At 36.9% G+C, this 25,366-nt stretch overlaps 1 protein-coding gene across 1 annotated transcript in view; it reads right to left on the bottom strand.

Annotated features, from left to right (window-relative positions):
* LOC135774920 (galactose-specific lectin nattectin-like) overlaps nucleotides 1-25,366 on the bottom strand; it is a 108,741-nt gene that overhangs the window by 10,705 nt on the left and 72,670 nt on the right. Inside the window, exon 2 of the mRNA XM_073814625.1 lies at nucleotides 10,626-10,714. Coding sequence (XP_073670726.1) covers nucleotides 10,626-10,714 — 89 coding nt within the window. The remainder of the gene's footprint in view (nucleotides 1-10,625; nucleotides 10,715-25,366) is intronic.

Below are 25,366 nucleotides of genomic sequence, written 5' to 3' on the forward strand. Positions count from 1 at the left end.
GGGGGTCCTGATGTTCTTCATCACTTTCTGTGGCTGTGTGGGATCTCTGAGAGAAAACATTTGCTTACTGCAGTCAGTAGTTCAATAAACAGATTTCAGGAGAATCCCTAAGGCTGTTTTAATAAATTTGGAATTGATTACAGGAACTGTTTAATGTTATTAAATTAATAGATGTACTAATAGATGTTTTATGTGTTTGCTTGTTTTCCTGCAGTTCTGCGTCTGCTTGACTAAACTCTTTCAGTGGCTGCTGTTTTGGGTTTTGTCTTTTCAGACAAGGTAAAAAAAACAACATGATTCTGTTTGAACAGCACTCTGATTGACTGATACATGTAGTGTACTAATAATAAAACACAACAAGTCTCTGTATACCATTAGCCACATTAAAAACTTTTGAACAGCTCGAAACATAGTATTGGCTTGTGTTTCTGTAGATTGGTAGAGCATTGTGTTAGCAGCGCACAATGTCATGGATTTGATCCCAGGGAACACACATATTGATATAATTAAAATATTGTACTGCACTGTAAGTTCATTTTAAATAAAAGTGTTAAATGTATAAATAAATGTACTTGACAAACCTCAAATTTGTCATGGTAGTATAAAATTTTATTGTACTATTAAATGAATGTGTTTTTGTTAAAGGTTTGTAAAGACAGGCATAGTTTTATTATTTAATTTTAGTTTAATTGATTGCGCCCTCTACTGTCTGTTATTTGTTATTGTATTTCATAATGCACCAGACCTGACTCATGATAATTAGGTAAACATGTATTTTTCTCATCAAGCCACTTATATTCGTTATTAATAGATGAGACACAAAGAAATGTCAGAGTTTTTAGACATTTAGAAAAGATTCGTCCACTACAGGCACAAATTTTTGAACTCTTTTGAGGAGACTGAAGGGTTTCATTTCATTTAAAGTTTAAGAGAGCCTGCAGGTGTCTGTTGTTGCTCACACTAAATACTTGACACATTTGTGACCAGTCACGGAAAGTAGGGACACAAGTCGGATCTGGGGCATTTTGAGTTATTCACATATTCGGAAAGTGCAGTTCCTAGAAGTCACAGGGTGACTTCTATAGGGCGGAACCGAAAATGGCCAAACTTGGTTCCACAAATGTGGTCACGCTGTATGCTAACCCATTCTGGTATCGAACGACTCCAGGAAAGGGAGTACGGCCCTGCCACGGAGCAGTGTGGTGGGAGAGCCGGAGGAGGACGAGTTTGGGCTGCTACAGCGACGTGGACGTTGACTGGGCCGTGCTAACAACGCCTAACGGGCTCCGGTGAAGTGGAGGAAGACAGGGCGTCCTAAATTTTCACTTGAGTGTGGTGGGTGAGTCTGTGTTTGCTGTGGAAATACACTTTGAAGTGGTGCAGTGTGTTGCTGTGTGTATATTGTCGGAAAACCCCCGCTTCCACCAACCTCGTCGTGGGAGAACGAAAAGGCTGCGGGCACCAGTTATATTATTGCCTGGCATATGCTGTAGGCGAGTCCCTGGATGTGCATATTACCGTGGTGTTAGTCAGCAGCCTGTGGAGAGAGAAAGTGAATGAGGAAAACCTTACCTGTACCGTACTTACTGTACGCCGTCCCAAGCTGGAGAGGTGAGCGAGTCATCAGCAGTATAGATAACTGATCTTCTGTGTCCTAGCTGGCAGTCTGTAAAGAGAGAAGAAACACACACGTTATTGGAGGAACACTTACGAAGTCAGCCTCCAGCACCACGGGCCGGAGAGCCACCGTGCCATCCAGGCAAGGGTACGTTAACCAAAGAAGCCTATTAACCCAGCACTTATCTTTGTCATCTCATTCTGCCTCCAGGAGGAAAAGGAAGGCACCACGGGATCATAAAACAAGGCGGAGGAGCCTGAGCCGCACACTCCTCGCAGAGTACTGGACCCCGGACACTTGGCCCCGTCTTCTCCCCCCCTTCCTCTTCTGATCACGGCCCACCTGGAGGGCGGAACAACAGCCTTAGTTTTAAACCTTTCCCCCCCGGCCCATTTCCCCATCTCCATTTTAATTAAATTAAATTAAATTCTATTTTTATATTTACGTGCACTTGTGTTGTCTGGTCATTGGGTTGGTTTTGGGGACCTCCTCGAGGTGGAAGTTAAACAGGGGCGTGGCTTTTTTATATTAGTGGCCAGCCCCGACTTGTGACATAAGCTTTCCAATGATGTTAAGATTTGGAGAAGTTGTGGCCATTTGAATGTAACACATTCAAGAAAGAGAATGCCAAGAAAATTGAGAAAGAAGAGTTAGCACTTTTCCCTTTTCCCTGCCTGAAAGGACAATATGGCTCATTTACATCTCATTTATCTAAGCCATACCCCCTGTAAAGCCGTTCTGAGATACAGATGTTCTAGCATCATATGTAGTATTTTATGACAGGAGGCCGGATGACAACATGCAAAAATAAACAGAACTTTTTACCTTTGTGGGGATCACAAGTCCAATCCAGTCTGTTTCAGAAGTGTAAATCATCCAATGACCATTTGTCCACAAATGCGTATAATCCGTGAAATATAGATATATAGTCTATTGTTTACATCACATATCGCCATTTAAATGAGATTTAAAAACAGTAAGTGAAGGTGCCTGCCTAATTTACAAAGGTAAATTATTCCATAGTTTCGGGGCTGCTACTGCAAAGGCACGGTCACCTCTGCTCTTTAATCTTGCATTGGGGGAGACTAAAAGCAGTTGCCCTGCAGACCTAAGTGCTCTGGATGGAGCATATGGCTGTAATAGATCTGAGAGGTATTTAGGAGCAGTGTTGTTTAATGATTTAAAAACTAAAAGTAAAATCTTGAAATCAATTCTAAAAGGAATGGGCAACCAGTGAAGAGAAGCTAATATAGGTGTAATGTGGTCTCGTTTACGTGTCCCCATTAATAAACGTGCAGCTGCATTTTGTACCCTCTGCAAGCGTGTTAGAGATATCTTACCAATGCCAACATAGAGACTTTTACAATAGTCTAGGCGGGATGATATAAAAGTGTCACCAGGTGACGATTTGTGAGGGCGGAACCAAAAGTGTGGAAGACGGGTTCCGCCCGGACGACTAACTCCAAACACCGGAATTTCCAGGGTTTCCCCGAACACCAAATCAAGCCGAATTACGTACAGGTGAAGGCGATTAACACAGCAATTGCTGATAGGTCGATAAGGAGAGAAGGCAGAGTACAAAAAGACCTTTGAAGACATCAGACGGTGTGCTTGTTGGTGTACTTTGTGTGCGCTGTGTTGCTGCTGTGCAGACCCGCCGTATTGACCCACATCGATCCCTTGGGGAAGAAAGAGGCAGAAGGTGACAGGGCGAAGAGATTTGTAGGCGGATTTACTCGTGAGTGTGCTAAATACAGAGTCAACGAGTGCAGTTAATACAGGATTGTGTGGACAAACAACGAGTGAGTAACTGCTGTTGTATGTGGATGAAGTATTGGACAAAGGGCTGCTGTTGTGTATTCTGAGTGTGTTAAAGGTACCTGGCCCCACTGTATAGGGAAGCGTGGGTGAGCCGTGGAACAACCGGAAGCACAAACAGGAAAGCTCGTTTGGGGAGCCGTTTGCTGTATGTCGTCTGGCCCTGCGGATACAAGAAGCGTGGGTGAGCCAAACAGGTAGCCAAGAAACATACAGGGGTTGTGCTGATTGCAATCGTGTACTATACAGTCTCTCCTGAGGCGAGAACAACGCCCAACCAGCCTCACTGACCGGTCGAGGCCAGGCGGTCCAGTCTGTAAAAAAAATTAACGTAAGAGTGTGCCGAGTGCTGTGGGTGAGTTGCAATTATCATTTGGTGTTTACACAAAGCTTGCTGTGTATGCTGTGTTTGTAGTGACCAGAACTGCCCCAGCCTCGGACGGCTCGTGAGGGAATATCAACACGTTGTGGCCCGCGCCCCGTGAGAAGAGGCAACCCAGTCTCACCCCATGGTGTCAATATTTGACGACACTTGACCATGCGTCAATATGTTGACGCGGAGGGTATACCTTTCGCGTAATTTTTTGACGAATTGGGGAGTTCAATACTATTACGTCCGTTGCATTCTCTTTCCTATTTTCTTACCATTTTTGCGTCGGTTTAGGGTTAGATTTGCATAATGACATCCCTACCCAAACCTAACTCTAACCCCAACGCCAGGTGACAACTGTTTAATTTCGCGTACCTAACTCTAACCCCAATGCCAGGTGACAACTGTTTAATTTCGCGTACACTGTTTAATTTTGCGTAATCTAACCCTAAACCGACGCGAAAATGGTAAGAAAATAGGAAAGAGAATGCAACGGACGTAATAGTATTGAAGTCCCCAGTTCGTCAAAAAATGACGCGAAAGGTATACCCTCCGCGTCAACATATTGACGCATGGTCAAGTGTCGTCAAATATTGACGCCATGGGGTGAGACTGTGTTAGAAGAGGAGACAAAACCTTTCGGCCCCCTGTGTGTCAGTAATAACCGCATCACTTCCGAAAGCAGACAGTGGTGAAGCCCAGCGTTACGTCAAAGTGAATAGCAAACCAAGTGCACAGTACGGATTTTGGGTCGTGGCGGTGTTAAGATCCATTCAACAGAAGCCACTGGTGTGTGCGGAGCCTCATCGAGAGTTCCCCCCAGCTCGCGACCCCGGTCGTCAAAGCAAGGAGGGGGAGCTAGGGAAGCGTTCGGCTCCGTGGCACTCGACCCATCAGTCCCCACAACACCCCTGAGGCGTAAGCGGACGGGTGGAGGTATACTGTGTATGAACGTTGTTGCGAAAACCCACTGTCTGTAGTGAACGTCTCGAAGTAAACGAGAAGTCCAAGCCTCGTGAGTAACTTACCTGTGTGATGTGTTATCTATCTGTGCTTACAGCAACGCCCTGAGGAAGAATGAACTGTGGAGATAGTGTGAACTACTTACCTTTGCCCTAGTACGTCGTCTCGAAGTGAAGTAGAAGTCCAAGCCTCCTGAGTAACTTACCTTGGTGACGTGTAATCGCCCCGTGCCATCATGAGTGTCCTGGAGTGAAAAGATTGCAAGTCGTGTGAGTAACTTGCCCTCTTGGTATGTAAACTACCTTGGTCCATAGCAACGCCTAGAGGAAGGAAAGAAGAGAGTCTGTCCTTGCCCGTGCTCCAGTGAGAGCCCCAAAGACCAGGAAGTCCCAGCGGGGAAGACCTAAGGGTGCATGAGATATGGAGGGAAATTAGGCCAGTTGTAACCCCGTACAGAAAGTAAGCCACTAATTGTGTTTTACCTGTTTTGCCTCCGGGAGGGAGCGGAGGGCGCCACGGATTATAGGACCAAGTAGGAAAGGAGAAGAAGTTGTTTTAAAGTGCCCTTTCCCTTCCCCCCCTCCCCTTTCCTTACTTTTAATTATTTAAATAAAGTTATATTTTTAATCGTAGTATACTTGTCTGTCTGGTCATTGGAGTGGTCTTGGGAACCTCCTCGAGGTGGAAGTTAGAGAAGGGCGTGGCCTTTTAGTTATCTTGGGTCCGCCCCGGCCGTGACAAAGCATGAATGACCCTCTCAAAATCAGTGAAAGATACAAATGACTTGACTTTAGATAATTGCCTTAACTGATAAAAACACGATTTAACTACCAAATTAATCTGTTTATCTAGTATAAAGTCACCGTCCATTAAAACACCCAGGTTTTTTACAACGGGCTTCACATATGACTTTAAGTCACCCAGATCTACATTGGGGGTATTGATGGTACCACCAGGTTGAAACAAAATGATTTCAGTTTTATCTTTATTAAACTTTAAGAAAATGGAGGCCATCCAAGCCTTAACATTCTCAAGACATCTCAACAAAGGTGCTATAGAGTTTGCATTGTTTCATTTCAAAGGTAGATAAGAGTTCAGAGTCATCTGCATAACAGTGAAACGAGATGCCATGTTTCCTAAATATGGACCCTAAAGGTAATATATATAAAGAGAATAAAATGGGTCCAAGAATGGACCCCTGAGGGACTCCAGATACAAGAGATGCTGTAGAAGACACAAATTCCCCAAGACGTACCGAGAAAGTCCTTTCGCCCAGATAATATCTAAACCACTGTAACGCGGCACCCTTTATACCAACACAATGCTCAAGGCGAGAGATTAGAATATTGTGATCTATGGTGTCTAATGCAGCGGTAAGATCTAATAGCATAAGAGCACAGTTACCTGCATCAGTAGTCATTAATAAACCATTATAAACTTTTAAAAGGGCCGTTTCTGTGCTGTGAAGTGATTTAAAATCAGTCTGAAAAATGCTGAAAATAATGTTCCCCTTAAAGAGTAACTAAACCCTAAACCAACTTTTTTAGTTAATGATCTGTAAGAATGATGCTTTATTACTGCTGTTCATTGATTTTAGTAATTTTTTGACATTTGGATATAAAGTGTTTCAATACTACAATATATGGTGTAAAAATGTCTGATTGCTGCCCTCTTCAGATTGAACGGTGGCTACTGCAGTTGAATTTTCCCATTGGATGTTGGGTCCAAAAAATGACTCGTGACGTAAGCAGGTTCAATCTCACCACTCCCTTGTTACGATCTCACCACACACTTGATACGAGCTTAGTTCGTCCCCTCTATCTTCGTTGCGATCTGCTCACTTTTCTTGCATTTTCAAATATTGTCAGTGGGTGGAGTCAGGCTCTGACCAGGGGTTTAGTTACTCTTTAATGTCCAAAATCACTGAATTTACAGGGATTTTACACATGGAACAAAAACTAGTACATTACAAAACGAATAGATCTGTGGATTTTAGCTGTTATCAGTTGACGCTTGATCTTTTATTTTGACACTCTTTGGTTTAGCCAACCGATCCATTTTTATGTTATTTAAACAGAAAGGCAAGAACTGATATCACAGTTTCGCAAGTGCATTAAAAATCTACTTAAATAAGTGACGATTGTATAAACACTTGCCTAGTTTAGGTCATCTTTTGGCGGACCACTGGGGGGGTCCGCGGACCACACTTTGAGAATTACTGATTTAAAGGATAAATCGAGTCCCAAAATAACCTGAGGAAGGCAGTAATACGCCGGTGATGGGTCTATGCTGCCGCAAATTTAAAAGAAGTCGTCGTCGTCTGATTTTCATTCCTCTACATCACGCAGATATGTTCCAAATTTGTTCCTATTTTGTTCTGTGATACTTTTTTGTCTTTATGCGAGAAGTGTTTTAATTTAAAGCACACACAGGAAACATTAAGAGTATACACTGTACACAGTAACGTAACCCCATTCACACAGACCTTTCGTCCCAGAAAATATCGTTGCCGGAAAGAGGACCTAAAGCCCATTTCACACAGACATTCCGGAAAATAAAAGGAAAATGCATCCTGGATTTTTCCGGGATCATTAGATTTTTTGTTCATTCACGCTGGCAATATTTTGCCGGCATCTGCAAGGTCTCAGAAAGACACGTGACCTGTAAAGTCCTTATACACAGCGTCTAAAGTTTGCATATTATTTATTATTTCTCTCTCCAGAAACCACTCGCATGCATTTTTGTTTATGATAAGACTATAAAGGAGTGCGTGACGCACCGTTCTATGCTGGTGAATGATCTCAGCTTCTGAGCGGATATTTGACAAGCTCCCTGATCTCTGCTTTAATCCAGTTTTCAGACATTTCTCATGGTGATTGTTTATATGCATTTAAAGCCCCCATTTTGAGGAGCTGAACAATCTTGTTGGGATGACGTGCAGGCATTTTTGTTTATTATAGCTCAAATGAGCACGTGATGCGATATTCTTTTATGCTCCTGAATTATCTGTGCTTCAGCGTGGTAAGTGATGAGCTGACAGTTTGCTGACTTTTCTTGTCGTGAATATTGTTAATACCTAATTTTAAAGAGTTGAACCAACTTAATGTTGCTGCATGTCATTTTGCTTCAATCTAGTTTGCGACATTTCTCGTCGTGAATGTTGATCTGCATGTAAATCTCTCATTTTAAATAGCTGAACCATAACTTTTGTCGACACGCCCATTACAGCATTGTTTCGGCTTCTTGTTCACACAGAGGGTTTTCCGTGTATCTTGCTATGTCCCCTTTCTGGCAACGATCCCAGAAGATTTAAAGTAGCTTTTCTAGAAATGTTACAGGTATTTTCTGGGACCAAAGGTCTGTGTGAAGACCCAGTTTCTTCTGCCGTGGAGGTCAACACACCACTGATCTACTGGCCGCCCTTCAATGTGATGCCCAGCCGATGCCTGACCACCGACCGAACCCGTTAAATCTCCATATCAGTTTACATCCCATATAAATATATCTCCCAAGGTTTTTTTTCCTCATAGGACTTTTTGTTCCTCCGAGGTTTTTCTTCTAGGGGTTTTTTCAACCACAGGGAGTCAGCCAACATTGTTCTCTTCTCAGCATTTCAAAGAAAGTCGACTGTTTAAGGTTCCTCATTTTGCAAATATCTGTTTTTTGTGTGTTACTTTTGTGTCAATAATAAAGATCCTTTTTTGAAATGCAGTTTGTAATCTGTTTGTGTGCATTTGAACTGAATTGTAATATAATACACTTGTAGTGTAATAGCAACATTCATGCTTATGTATAACAAAATGGAGATAAAAGTACAGATGAAATATACTTAAAATTTTAAAAATACAAATATTGCACTGAAAGTATGTGTCTATGATGTTTAGGTTGTAATTAAACTTCACTTTAAAAACATTATTATTGTCATAGGGGGAGACTTTAAAAGCACAAAAAATAGTTAGGAAGTGCATTTGTAGATCACTTGAAATATTACAGAGGCATACTAAAATTAACAGAGTTTATAGTAGTTATAAGTATGATAGCAGTATGCACAAAATGTACTTAAACACAACTATTATTTGTGCTGCAACGGCTTTTTAAGTGTATTTCCATTAAAATGGCGATACAATGCAATTGTACTGTAAGTTTTGCTAAAGTACTCATTAATCTTGATTTTCAGTAGTGCACTTGAAAAAAATGTGTTCCTCTTTGGTATACTATACCAAATATATAGATGTTAAGTTGAAATTAAAACATAATTGAATACACTTAACTATACTTGGATTTGACGAAAATAGTACAAAATATAGAAAATATTCTTAGTACACTTTAAGTATATTTTTAATAGAAATTTTCACCTGGGTTTCATTTGATGATTAATTTTTCTCTTGAAATGATTATGTGGAAAAAAAAACAATGAAAACATGACAGCAAGTTAACTGTAGGACTAACTAACAATCAGATATTAGTGTCATATGGTAAATTTGTTTATACATTGTCCAGATATAGATATTGTTTTCTAGTTTTATAGTAAAAATAACCTTTACTTTTTACATGACTTAAATTCTGACTCCACAATGCACAAAATTTGCTTTATAAATGATTTTAATGATTTGAGAAGTTTTCAGAAAGGTTCAGTAATTTTTTAAGATCATTTCAGAGATATTTGAAAGATTTTAAAGATAAGATCAGAAAAAATGTATAGGCATGTAGTACAATCACAGTACTTTTGAAACAGATTGATTTTTATGATCACATGGGTTTGGCACAAATGTAACTCATTGTGGTTGAACAAGGCGCATCATTCCAGCAATTGCGTAATGAGTACTCTGGAACTGTGGGATAAATGAAAATAAAATTAGTACTGATCATAACCGGTGTAGTTTACTCATTGGTGGTGATTGAGAAGATTCCCCCAATCATATGTAAAGCGCTTTGAGTGCTGCAGAAAAGCGCTATATAAATGTAACTTAATACTAATACTAATACTATTTATTATTATATTTTTAAAAAGCATGAAACAATAAAGAAATATATTTAGTGCATTCAGAAAGTATTCAGACCTCTTCCACTTGGTTTTTGCTCTGATATGCATTGTCAGGACTTTTATAAAGAAGTGTATGTGTTCACAAATCATGTTCAATCAATTTAATTTACCACAGGTGGATAAACGAGGTGTAGATACATTTCAGCAAAAAATACATTTATAAAAAAATAAAATGAAAGAGATTTAAATGTACCGAATGCACTGCACTTAACATTTTCTGCCAACTTATCTAGCTTATGTCATACTACATTTTAATTTAAACAATAATGATAGGAGACATTCTTACGGTTTAAGTTTATCTCCAGGCAGTTCTCTGGTGTATTTTTATAATTGTCAGGTACCCCAGAGCACCAGCTGGTAAAGTCAAATTGAGATCCGTCAGCCCAGAGCCATTGTCCTTCCTAATGAGTGAGGAGAGTCAGTAGAAGTTTAATAATAATCTATTCACACTCATTATTTATATAATTCAGTCATTTACATTGAAACAATAAAACAGTATTGTATCTATAGAACCAAAAAATCAGTTTTATATTAAAGACTAGGAAGTATGCATTTCAGAGCAAAATGATTTACAATTTCGCCATCATGGCCACCAATCCAAGCACGTTTGTCAGCAGGCACAATCAGACTCAGAAGAAAGTCGTTTTCCACTTTACTGCGCACAGGTGCAAGGTTTGCATCAATGGATTGACAGTTTTTCTAAAGAGAGAGAGATTATTTTATTGCAAATATAAAATCTAATTTGTTTAGTTTGGATCATGACAGGACATTGAGTATCATTGAACAATTACTAAATAACTGAATAACAGTACCTCAGCTGTGGCCCAGTTTACTGACTCAGAGAAGAATTTGTAGCATTGCACACCAAAAGGTGTCAATCCATAGGAGCATTTCTCATGAGCTATACAGTAAATAAAATATTAGTAATATAAAGTCACATTATCAGTTTTATGTTTCTGTGTAGAAGTGCTTTATATGTTGATCATGTTATTCTGTTACAAATTACACTCCTTTTAAAGTTTTATGGGAATTTAATCTGTAATATTGGTTGTAGGGTTTGGTAAATCTTGTAAATGTCTTGGTTACCTGGTGCACTCTCAACAGAAAAGACCAAGAAAAGAAGCACAAGAGCTCTCATGACTGCCATGATGAATCTGAAAATGAATTAAGAGGAAAAGTGACTCATCTGCAGTCATATATACACTGCTGAAGTTAATGTTATAAAAACTCACCTTTATGTCAAATCTTCCCTTTCAGAACTTCAGTGTAGATTGTGTGATTGTCAATGAGGAGTCCTATCTTTTATACTTTACTTCAGTGGCAGGGACTCCATAACATAGACAAGAAAGGAAAATCTGTATGTATATGATATATGTATGTATACGATATATGAAGAAATGTGATGGCTATCAAAATAAACATCCTGATCTGACACATGAACACTTTTCTGTGTTCACATTTCTTTCAGTATATTTTACATGTATATATGTTTTACATATTTTGATTGTATAACTCCGTCTTTACATTAGATTTTGTTATTTTACTGTTTATTGCAAGTATTTTATATAAATATATTGCATATATAGATTTGTTTATTTTAATATTTTTAGTGTGTTTCTTATGTGTGTGATCAATCATGTAAAGAAGCACTTAAGTAAGAATTTTATTGCAGTCTGCTTGATATAAACGGTAAAAAAAAAGTTGTTTCAACTTAAAAAGCAAGTTAAAAATTTTTAAGTAAAATTATTAGTTGATTCAAAAAGAGAAATTGTGTAAAACTGTTTGTGAAAACTAATATATTAAAGTTGAATTTTAAGGCAACAAATGAACTTTTTTACAGTATACAGAGAGATAGACTTTTTGTCTAAGAATTGTGTTTGCATGGCATTTTTTTCTAAATCAGTGCCACTTGGTAAGATATATTATGTTATGCAATGACATTTATTATTTCTTACTGTATGTTGATACAGAGGCGTCATGCCCATTCAAACTGAGGGGGCACCTGCCCCCTTGGTTTTTTTGAGCCAATGGATTTTGAATCCAACCTCAAAATCAAATAAGCGTCCATTAATCTGTTATTTGACTTTTAATCTGTTTAATATGCACAATATTATACATTCTGTGCTGCATCCTTATCACTTTTCGGATATTTTCGCCGTTTTGATAGTTTTCTGATCATGTTACATTACTTTTATTCTGGCGGCAGCTGGCGCTGCAGTCAGAGCGCAGTCGCAGACGTCATCAGCGTCTGGCCGCGCTCACGAGCTCTCTGCTGTTGCTGGCTTGCTGCTGCATTTGGCTATCTGAGGAATTAAAACGTGCAAGAAACGCTCACAACATTTCCAAACCCCAGTACGGTAATGTGCAGTTAACCTTCTCTGTGTAGAACATGTCTGGTTTTAAATGTGACCGTCTCAACGTTAGGGCTGGGCCGGTTTGGATTTTTTTTTACCGCGGTCGGTAATCAACAAATTCCCGCGGTTTTGCGGTTTATTGGCAAGACAATGAGTTAAATAACATGCATGATTTATTTATCTTTAATACAAAACACGTGCAAATTACTTAAGGAACATGTAAAGTGAATATTATTTCCTTCCACATTTCTTCAATTTCAACATTCAACAACTTGAACAATTAGTATTATCAGTTAAAAAAAATGTTAACGCATTGTGCGTGTCCACACGTGCCTACAGACATTTCGCCACTTTTCTATCCTTAATTTGTGAATAGCCTGTAAGGACGCAAATTATTGCTGCCCTGATGGTCTGGTAAAATAAACATTTGTATGAGAAATCACTTGTACTGCATATGTGTCTGTGCTTGAGTATAGCTGGGAAGCTGCACGGAGACGCGTGTGTGTGTGTGCAAGATGACGCGGTCTGTCTGTCTCGCGCGCGCCCGGGCAGTCCGCGTCTGTCTCGCGCACGCTTGGGCAGTCCGCCTCTGTTGCGCGTGCTTGGACAGACAGCTTCTATCCCCGACCCTTACCATAAACATCTGTCTTTTTCCACAAACAGAGAAAGAAGACGCAAAAGCAAAACTTTTTGAAATGTGTCCTGCTTTAGAAATGGCCACTGTTGTAGGCTAGATCAGAGGTCCCCAACCACCGGGTCGCGACCCAGTACTGGGTCGTGGACAAGTTGCCACCGGGTCACAAGAACGTCCCGAAAAAATGTGTATAGTAGCCACGTAATAGCTTAATCGGGTATTTTGTACTGTAAGAGCCGACTTCAAATAACATCAATCATTTCCACTTTTGAACAGAGCCGCGCTCTCTCTCTTTTTCTCCGCCTCTCTCTCTCTACCAGCGCATCAGCGATCACATTGCTGTCATTAGAGTTTGAGCAGTACTTTTAAAACACAATTGATTAAAGAATTGCGGAGGTATGACTTTATGAATCATTTGCAAATGTACGTTGCAATGATGTACATATGCGGAGACGTTCAAATGTGTGACAGCGCAAATGACTGAGAAGTAAATTATTTTTCTTTAAAACAACTTCAGAATTATCCATCGATCGTAGCACCATGATCAAAATGAACTATTAGGCTAATAATATTTTAACGGCTACACTTTTAACGTAAATTTGAAAGGAACCTAAACTTGTCAATCATCATTAATCATGGTAAACGATCTGCGCCCAGCCGCAATTCTTCTGGCATCTCTCCTCCTTCACTGCATTTTTCTTCTGTTCTGTTACTTGGAATTGGGTCTCGAGCCCGACCAAGATTCGAGCTGCCTTCGAGAACAGCAAGCCAAGTTCGTTTAGGTTCCATTAATTATTAAGACTAAATGGGCAGGTAAACTAGCTAAAACAATGAAAGTAAAAAACAATCCGCCAAAATATGGTTTTACACGTCTATAGAAAATATACTATAGCCTAAATAAAGCAATTATTAATTTTCCTAATGCATGGTTGTTATCTTTACTTCCGTAAAAGGAGGATTCTCAGCACGTTTGAACAGCAACTCTACTTTAAACGAGTGACAGACAACGTCACCTGTATTTCTACTCAATGACAATTTAATATTAAAATCATATCAGTTAATGTTCAGTTAACAAGTTGCTGTTGTTAACAAGCTGCGTGTATAACATCCGCACATAACACACAGGTGCAAGCCAATGTTTCAAGTATTTTTTTTTTTTTTTTCGGTTATGACGGTGAGGAGCTCAGACCCGCGGCATGGGTCACGTGACCGCGGTATGGCGGTAATCCGGTTACCGCCCCAGGCCTACTCAACGTTATATTAGTAGAGATTCATCTTCTTGGCACAACGCCAAAGTTCGCCAGAGTTCACGCGGGCGCGGAATCTCACATGCTTACATGAGGTAAAATTTAATGCAAAAATTTAATCCGTTCCTCTAATAATTTTATCTAAACATATTTTTTTAAATCATTATTGAACATTAAACTCAATCACGTGGCTATAGCTTATGTCATTTTCGTTGTTTATATACTTTATGGATTTAAAATTACATTAATTTTATATGATAATGTAGTTGTTGTGCAAAATGCATTAATGACACAATTAAACAAGCCATTAAGACTTAAATAAATAAAACATGCCGTTTCAGATGTAAATATGATGCAAATGTGTCATTATTCCGATTGAATATTTGATATTAAAGTTAGTCATCAATCTTATTTTGGAGGTTTTTACATGAAAGCGGGGGTTTTCAGATTGTTAGAAATGTAAGTGCCATGGAAAAGACTGAAAGCTCTATAATATTTCGTTTGATGTCTGTGTATGCACAAATTTCTGTGAGCTGTTGACACTGTGCCCCCCTAAAAAAAATTGGTGCATGACGCCCCTGTGTTGATACAACACATGTGGACTCACATATAGCACATTTTAAAGACAAACACTCAGCAAGTCAGTGTTTTTTTTTCTAAATTAAAGCAAGTTGTATATGTTATGTAATGCAATGATTCATAATTTATACTGTACAATGTATAAAAATAAAAAAGTTGGATCAACTTAAAAAAAAAAAATTTAATTGGTAAACTTATTTTTTCAAATACATTTTATTACTCAAAGCATTAGGGGACATGGAGCAAAAATGTAATAAAGTTTAGTTTTGCGTGAGCAAATTTAGATTTTTTTTACTCCAATGTCCCCTTAGGGCTCGTTACTTAAATATATAACTTGAAAAAACATATTTTTAGTTGTTACCAGTTGAAGTAATTAAGACTTTGCAAACACTTAGATAAAAAACACTTTAATGATCAAGTCTGAACAAGATGATCAAGTTCAGTTGGATTTCTCCTCTTTAACACATTGCATTTGCCATTTAAACAACGTGGCGCTGAACGTTAAAATACGCTGGGCTTAAACTGTTGGATCACAGTAGTACAATTTTATTTTATAAACAGCCTGTGAGAGAATTTAAAAGGATGTGATTCATCATCTTAATTTTTTTACGTTTGTCTATTTCATTAACGTAAAAACTTAAAGGTAGAGCGGACGATTTTCCCGTTTTTTAAAAAAGAACCGCCCCTCCACTTAACAAAAAAGCACATGCGCAACACTATCTGCTCCAGAGAGGGAACGCCTGTTAAACACGTACACGACAGAGAGCATGCACGAGCCTAGTTCTTCTTTTCGCTCTGTTTACAAGTTCTTAGGGACATTTCTGAGAAGTCATTCAGAAAGCATCTTAACACTTAAAGGACAAGTTCGGTATTCTAGACTTAAAGCCCTGTTTTCAGATTGTTTATGGTGAAATAGAATGGTTTTGACTGAAATTTCGACATTTTCGGCTGCCCTGAGAATTTTCGCGTGTTTGTGTTTCAGCTCAGACCTCTGCAATGAGTTTAATGGTGCACTGGAACAATCCTTCCTAAAATGCATTAAACTTTCGTTTACAAAGACGTGAAACTCACCGAGTGGTCAGGGGTGTTCACTGATATGCTCACACAAAAATCGCTGCAAAAGATGCTTTCCAACAGCTGTTTTAGCATTCGTTGTTAACTTGTGGACCTATTTTTCCAAACGCCTCACACCCGTACATTCTTCCGCTTAGAGCTTGAATAATAAACACTCCAGCCCAGGTGGTGGCGCTAATCCGCCTTTGCCTATTGCAAGAATAGAAACAAAGTTCCCGGCACGGAGTAATACCGTACCTCACAGGACATCTAATACAAGTCCATGGGGCTGGTAAAAACTACGATAAAACCTGTTGGAATGCGTCTTGGAGCGATTTTTGTGTGAGCATACCAGTGAACACCCCTGACCACTCGGTGAGTTTCACGTCTTTGTAAACGAAAGTTTAATGCATTTTAGGAAGGATTGTTCCAGTGCACCATTAAATCCATTATAGAGGTCTGAGCTGAAACACAAACACGCGAAAATTCTCAGGGCAGCCGAAAATGTCGAAATTTCAGTCAAAACCATTCTATTTCACCATAAACAATCTGAAAACAGGGCTTTAAGTCTAAAATACCGAACTTGTCCTTTAAGAGTATTGACAAAGACTTTTACAGCAGGGAAAGTGGACAAAATGCGAAGAGGTAGAGAAAAAGTGTTGCACACAACAGTAAGTTAATAGCATGCAACAATCGTGCAGGAATAATGTTTGTGACTGATCTTATTAGAAACATGCTAACATCTGACACAATGCAGAAATGCCATACATACGCATATATACACACACACACACACACACACACACACACACACACACATTTGACAGATGGTTTTATCCAAAAGCAACTTACAGTGCATTACATTATTATATCAGTATCTGTGTTTACTGGGATTAAACCCACAACCAGGTGTGCTGCTAATGCAATGCTCTAACACTAAGCTACAGTACACTGAAAAAAAATGATTATGGCCCCAATTAAATGAAGCATAATTCAATTTAGCTAGTTTTAACTATTTTTAAGTTTTTGTTTTTTATTATTTTAATTATTTTTATTATTTTTATTATTTTTAATCATGTCAATTAATTAAATTCTGTTTTTTAAAAAATAGGTTGGATCTTTGCGCATGCGTGCAAATGCACATTTTCCCTGACGCTAAAAGCAGTTTCCAGTCAGGTTTACGGTGGGAACCAAAGTTGGGATATTTCAGCCCCTGAGTTTTGCTCAGTCGGTCTATTTGCACAGTAAGTAATATTTCATGTACAGTAATACAGCACCTTTTATTACATTGAATATTTTTATAAACTTAACACGCCGTTTATAAGTGAGCTCCTCCAGGCCGAGTGCCGGAGGCAATCACAGCCGTTACGATATAACTTTAAAAAAATACCAAAGAACTCTGAGAGCTATATTGCTTTTATACAACAGTTCGACGGCACACGTTTGAAAACCGAAAACTAGAAAACAACGGAGTAATTTTAAAACCCTCTTTGTTTGGGAACTACTTTCTTACACCACAGATTTGAAGGCCAGAATGACAGGTAAAACTCAGCTGTTTTGAATCTCATAATAACTCAATGGTATAGTTTAAGATTAGTTCAATCGGGAATATATTTGTATAATATTCAAATATGAAGTCGATTAGTAAAGATAGCGCCCGTTTAAACGTTTGCTTAGGAAGCTTCGGTACGTGAGAACCAGAGAGCGGGCATCAGTACTTCACTCGCCCCGCTGACCACCGCCCTCTCTGGGCTACATCTCTGACAGGAATTCCCTGGCTCTGATGTTGGCACTGTCTGTTTTTGATGGTCAAAAATGAGATCAAATCAGCAGTATTTGCGGTCAGGAAACTATTACTTGTTTTCTGATTTATATTTAGTGTGTTGTTTGGCGCGAGGTAAAAGTTAATATTTATATAATCTTAATGCGATACGAGCACTAGCTTATTATAAGACTTTGTTCTTGTCAGTAGCCTACTTTAAACGTTTTTTAGTGTCAGATGTTTTTTTGCATGCTGCTTATAAAAATATCAGTGGGGATATCTCATAACGCGTTTTAATATTCACGTCACGATAAAATTAATTATCAATTGTCCAAATTTAAAAGCTACAGTGCTTACCTGCAGTTTCACGGTGTATTCGCTTTCTCCGATATAGATACACACAGTGCCCTTTATAATTATTGGGATATGTTATTAATGTATTTCAGTGTATTTTAGGTCCAAATGTAATGGGACAGTTTGCTTAAAAGCCGTTTTACAGCCACAGCGTCCAAATGCCAAACTTCAACTTCAGACAGAACATGCTTCATTTATGAGGAGATTATTTAACAAAATACAAAATTCATGTGCATTAAACAGCTTTTAAGTCAACTGTTCCATTAAGTTTGGCCCATTTAAACAACTGTAAATTCCTAAATAACAGCTTATTTTTATTTAAATGTAGGACAGTCAACAAGATGACTTCTTAAAAAACCTGGAAAACATCACCATGGGCATATGTGTAATCAAAAAGAAAGGTGTTCTTGGCGACTATGACGATATTGGAATCGTTGTTGGAGTATTGATTCTTGAGCAGCTCAAATCTGTGGCACAATCCAGTGCATTGATGCTGGGTACAATTGATGTGCTTAATTTGGCGTACCCCAAAGAACTAAAATACTACAATGAATTTTTAGAAATTCATTATGCAGATGGATTCTAAAGCTCTCCCTAAAAATTCAAGGACTGAAAAAAGTTTTAATAGTGAAATGTATGTGCATGCTCAGCATGAAATGTTAGTCCAGATGTCACAGCCTGATCTGTTTTTCATTTAAGACTTGGGAATCAGTAGTTTTAAAAATGTTAATAATGCTTTCAATGATTCATAAACAAATGTACTGTTGTCTGTAACATCTAACACTTATTAATTATTGTGCAATGTGAAGTCAGCACTACTGTTTTTGACTTTTGAGCAGTTTTAACATTGTCGTTTTATTAATTCACAAACAATGTGGCCTCTTTCCCCCTGTGGTTTTGTTATTTTATATTTTGTGAATGTGCAGTGAGCACTTGTTTTAAACACTTGTACACACAAAGATATTGTTATTGAACATGCACTACATTTGCTGACATTAAAAAAATAACATTAAACGTAGTACTTTGTGTATCGCAAAAGCCATTTAAGGGTCATTTTTATATATTGGTTTTAAGGTTAGTGATTGCAAACAATTTCCTTAAAAATGTTGAAAGTTAGTCAATGAAATGTGTTTATTTAAATGTAGCTAAAATAAATTGATTGCAACCACTTACCTTAAAAAAAAAAAAAAAAAAAAAAAAAAATATTGTAAATTCAATTAATAATTTTTCATCAGTCCTAAATAAAAGGAATTAGCATAATTAAATAGGGCTGTAATTACTAAACGTTTTATACTAGCGTAACTAAATAAAATGTATTAAGTTCAACTTAATTTTTTTGTTTAAATGTAGCTTAAATAAATTGATTGCAACCGCTTAACTTAAAATGTAAATTGAATGAATCATTTTTATTCAGTGTATTTTGTTTCAAGCTTTGTTTTTGCATGCTGTGTTTTATTATTATAGTACAATGTATCAATCAACCAGAGTGCTTTCTAAAACTGATTCATATTGTTTTTACCTTGTCTGAAAAAGACAAAACCCAGAACAGCTGCAGCAGAAAGTGTTTAGTCAAGCAGACACAGAACTGCAGGAGAAAACACAAACAAATAAAACATCTATTAGAAATGTCCTTATTTGAAAAACAACATTAAACAATTAATCAATTGCAAATATATTAAAACAGCATCAGATATTTTGCTGAAGTCTGTTAATTTGTGTAAGGATTTAAACAATGAAATGAACCCAAATGCAGACCGACTACAAAATAATAATTTATTGCACAAAACAGGGGAAAAACAAAGACTCACGAGGGGATAAAACAGGACAGGATCACACTACACTTACATGAACTAAACCGAAACCAACATAAAACTACAGATAACAAACTAGACTAATACTCAATACTCACAAGGCAAGACTCAGGAACACGACAGGGGTGGTAACAAGACAAATGCGCACTGGACAACAAACACAAGGACTCTTAAATAGGGAGAAAGTAAATTACATACACCTGGAAATCATTCCAAGTAAGGGATCGGGGAAAAAGTGACGAGACCCGGGAAATGTGTGGTCAGAATAAACCAATACAAAAACCACACATTTCCCACATAAAACATGGTACTGCCAGGACCCCGAACACAAAGACTAGATGTAATAAAACACATGATTTAGACGGGTCCTGACAATTTGACATGTAAATGACATTTTGTAGGCTACACAGTGTCAGCAGTCAATTTTAATGTCAGCTATATTTCTAATTATTTCTCTTTAGGGTGCAGTTTATAACAGCTTTTCTTTGTTTTTAAATGTGTAAAAACTACATTGTGCAAAGAGAAGAGGTCTTTTTATCAAGGGTGCATTTGCTGCATGCTTAATTTGCATCAATTTAAAAAATTACCAATTTCTTTTACATTTAAGTAAACAGAAAGTATTTTTGATAGATTAGATCTTCTTAAAATAAGAAACCATTTTAATCAATGCAAAGAAATATTCTACTGTAAATTCAGCATTATAAGCAATATCTGTTTCACTAACAATATTGTTAAGCAGTAACTTGTTTTATTAGCAATGATGTGCTTACAGTAAAACACTTATATTGGAAAAACATTGAGTGGAAAGGGTGAAGAAGTTATAACATTATTTATTTTCATAAAATAGATACAGGATTTGTATACTAACATGTTAAACTAATTTATCTCTGTGGTAAATTATACACTTATTTTACTATGAAGCATGTAGATCACATGCTCAGATTATCATTTCCCAAGAAGTTTATAAATGTCCACAGGATTCAGGGACAATTTACTTTATATTAGTGTCAGAATGTAAAAGATGTTCCTTCACACCCCCATAGATGAACCTATTGTCAAACCCAATCCTTCTCACACATATTCTGTTTTTGCTTTACATTTATGCTTGCATTGTTATATTAATCCTCTTTTAATGGTAAATCCTGTTATAATATATATCTCATAGCTTATCCTGTTATTGATTGTTACAAATGTATACAATGCATACCATAAAATTCCATGTCTTGTGTGCATGCTTTGGTCATATTCTTTTAACATTATATTGTTTACTTTTATGGCCTGTTTGGCAAGGTTCCCTTTTTTGAAATGCCTTCCCAACATATGGCGGCATATGTTGGGAAGGCATTTCAAAATATCTTGTTTCTCTTAATGCAGGTTGACTGTGGTTGGGTAATAAAGGAAATATTAAGGATGTGTTAAAAATCCCTCTTCTCCGTTTTCAGCATCACTTCCCTAATGTCGGTTAAACATAAGTCTGTCTAAGAATAAGTGCAGGCTTGCAGAGTTATTGATCACGCAATTGTTCTGTCTTGACAGATTTGCCCAATGTGTTGATCACGCGATTGTACCTGATATTACCCATTGTCTAACAGGTGACTAGCATTTCCTTTCTGTACCCTATATAATGTGAAGTCTGTCTAATAAACGTTTGTATATGAAGGTCAAAACAGACCGCATGATTCTAGTAATTTGATTCATTTCTTCTTTTCACCCTACAGTCACAACATGTATGTAGCCCGTCATGTGTGTGGTTCCTTTTTTCAAAATATGTGTTCTGCGCATCAAGAGATCCTATGTGCATCACATGTCTTGTCAAAATACGTTTGCCAGATACTCGCATAATCTCATGAGTAATCAGAGTTTAGTGTTAAGTGAGTGCCTTGCGTGTATTTTGTGAACGTGAGCGTCTCTTTAATCATAAATGATTTTGACGTGTGTGCAACAGGCACTTATTTTGACAAAACACGTGATGCACATGGTTCACATGACGCTCCAAACACTTATTTTGAATTATCGCCCCTCGGATGAGCAGTCACGAGCCGCCACTGCTTGACTTCAGTTGAGCGTTTGTCTTTAATATGTCCTAATTCACTAGTTCACCTGCTCATTCAGTCTTAATGATTAATGGTAATCGGACTTGGCTTGCTGTCCTCAAAGCAAACATTTTACACTTTATAATTTTTTTTTTCAAAAATATGTTTTTAAGAAAAATAAATTATTTAGCTTAATCAAGACATTAATCAAGCATGTGACTGTGTATACCAAAAATGATTATTTTAATATATTTGCAACCCAACAACCATCATATCAAGTATCTAGTCTAAATTTGATACATGTCCTGGGGGTCCCTGCACCTCCGCTCTATCCATTAAGGGGTCCTCTGGCCTGAAAAAGGTTGAAAACTGTGTTATTTGCGATGTTATGTAAAACAGCACATGAGCTATTGTTAATAAAAGAGACCTTACATGTGCAATAATGCTCTGATGAGACCTAAATCTAAAACTCATCTCAAATTCTGTCTTTCAGTTTCAGTTGTTACCATCAATGAATATTTTTCCATTCTCAGATATGAAGTCTCTGTGTGTTTGATATGAGTGCGTTCATGTTTCTCTGTAGAGACAGCATTTGCCTGCCTGCCTGTGGATCCTGTTCTGATACTGATGATAGTGGGGGTCCTGATGATCTTCATCACTTTCTGTGGCTGTGTGGGATCTCTGAGAGAAAACATCTGCTTACTTCAGACAGTCAGGAGTTCAATAAACAGATTTCAGGAGAATCCCTAAGGCTGTTTTAATAAATTTGGAATTGATTACAGGAACTGTTTAATGTTATTAAATTAATAGATGTACTAATAGATGTTTTATTTGTTTGCTTGTTCTCCTGCAGTTCTGCGTCTGCTTGACTAAACTCATTCAGTGGCTGCTGTTTTGGGTTTTGTCTTTTCAGACAAGGAAAAAAAACAACATGATTCTGTTTTGAACAGCACTCTGATTGACTGATACATGTAATGTACTAATAATAAAACACAACAAGTCTCTGTATACCATTAGCCACATTAAAAACTTTTTAACAGCTCGAAACATAGTATTGGCTTGTGTTTCTGTAGATTGGTAGAGCATTGTGTTAGCAGCGCACAATGTCATGGATTTGATCCCAGGGAACACACAGACTGATATAATTGAAATCCCTTACGAAAAAGAAGTTTATTCAAGTGTGCTATAAGTATACTTCTTTTAAACTTAAAATAAAAAAGTATACTTTCAGTTTACTTTTTATGTACCTCTCTACAATGTACTTTAGGTACTTCTCAGAAATATACTTAAATTGTACTAAAGTATACTTGACCTATACTGACCGAAATGTCTAAGTATATTTGGCCTATACTTGTTTACTGACATGTACTTAAAAGTATTAAATGTAAATGGCTAAAAGTAAAAATGCAACAACGAAAGCTACATCAAGAAAGCTACAAAAAGCCATATGAATAGCCCTGGTGAAAAATAAATATACATTATTGTATTTCAAGTATATTTAACTTTACATGTACCAACTTTGAATATATTGAAAGTATGCTTACAACATATTTGCTTACAATTAAACTTTTAACATATTTCAAAATAATTATAATTTAATATATTTTTAAAAGTATACTTTAAAAAAATATACTTGGAGTTAAAGTTCTGTGCAATTTTTAAAGTATACTAATTTGAACTTATTTTAAAGTTTATTTTAGGTATACTTTATCTGTTAAAATTATCATTATAATAATGCACTGACAGCATATTTATAAAATACATTATTTAGCATCCTTTAGAAACAGTATATTTTAAGTACATTTTGAAAGTATTTTTAGTGTACAAATGTATATTATCTTCATGGAGAATCTTTAGTGTTAGTAAACTAGTAGGTTATTAATTTGGTGCTGCAGGTATACTTGCAAGTATTCTTTTACTATACTTTTAGTTAACTAGTGTACTCATACTGAAAGTGTACATGCAAGTGTTCTGTTAGTGTACTCTTAGTAAACTAGTAAGTTAATAATTGTGTGCTGCAGGTATACTTGCAAGTATTCTTTTACTACTTTTAGTAAACTAGTAGTTTACTACTCAACTTTACTTTAAGTGAACTTAACATCATACTATAAATATATATATTGCACAATATATATATAAGTACAATACATTGTTCATGTGTATAATTTTTTATACTTGACATATACCTTTTAATTGTACTTTCAATTTGAAGCTAAATCTTTCGTATGCTATCAGTGAGCTAATCAAACAAAAATAAAAAAATTATATATATATATATATATAATGGGACACTACAGTGGGACACTCTAGAAATTGTGAGTAAAAAAAGGAATGGAATAATTTGCAAATCTCATAAATTCATATTTTATTCACAATAGAATATATAATATCTCTGCCCATCTTGACTTCTGAGAGGCACTGCCACACTTTTTAAACCCAATCATGTTGCCAATTAAGTTGCAAATTGGTCCTTTAGTTGTTGCTTATGTTCATTTAACTTTTATACTCTTATTGCTACCTGTCCCAACTTTTTTGGAATGTGTAGCTCTCATAAAATCCAAATTGAGCCAATATTTGGCATGACATTTCAAAATGTCTCACTTTCAACATTTGATATGTTATCTATATTCTATTGTGAATAAAATATACGTTTATGAGATTTGTAAATTATTCCATTCCTTTTTTACTCACAATTTCTACAGTGTCCCAACTTTTTCTGATTTGAGGTTGTATATATATCTATATATATGGCTGAACCCCCTGAATATTAACTTTCGTTCTGGACTCCATTTCCCATAATCCCGCATGCCTGGACTGATTAGTCTGCCACCTGAAACTCATTGGACAGCCTATATAAACTCAGTCAGTGCAAAGTCTTGATTTGAACCAGTCATTGCTGAGTGGTTTGCCTGCCTGCATCTCTATCTGTATTTATTGATCTTTATCTGTTTTACCCGGTTTATGAGTATGTTGCCTGTCCTGACAATTTTGCCTGTTTCATGACTACGAGATTTGCCTGCCCTACATTGCTGTGTTTGCTGTTGTTTGACCTTGCCTGTTGGAATATGAGTGTGTTTAATAAAAACCTGCAGATGGATCCTCAGTGTCAAAGTGCTTTGTTACACAAGCAGTATACAATAAGTAACCTACTAGTTTACTAAGAGTACACTAACAGAACACTTGCATGTACACTTGAAGTATATGACTAATAAACTACTAGTTAACGAAAAGTATATTAAAAGAACACTTGGAAGTATACCTGCAGCACACAATAAGTAACCTACTAGTTAACTAAGAGTACACTAACAGAACACTTGTATGTACACTTTCAGTATATGACTAGTAAACTACTAGTTAACTAAAAGTATATTAAAAGAACACTTGGAAGTATACCTGCAGCACACAATAAGTAACCTACTAGTTAACTAAGAGTACACTAACAGAACACTGGTATGTACACTTTCAGTATATGACTAGTAAACTACTAGTTAACTAAAAGTATATTAAAAGAACACTTGGAAGTATACCTGCAGCACACAATAAGTAACTTCTAGTTTACTAAGAGTACACTAACAGAATATTTGCATGTACACTTGAAGTATAAGTCTAGAAAACTACTAGTATACTCATGAGTTCACTTGCATTACAAATGAAGAACTAATTGTGCACTAGTTGTACACTTAAAGTTGACTACTCTTACACTTATAGTACACTTAGAAGTATACT

Source organism: Paramisgurnus dabryanus, chromosome 1 (assembly GCF_030506205.2).
Source record: "Paramisgurnus dabryanus chromosome 1, PD_genome_1.1, whole genome shotgun sequence".
In the NCBI taxonomy this organism is placed as follows: domain Eukaryota; kingdom Metazoa; phylum Chordata; class Actinopteri; order Cypriniformes; family Cobitidae; genus Paramisgurnus; species Paramisgurnus dabryanus.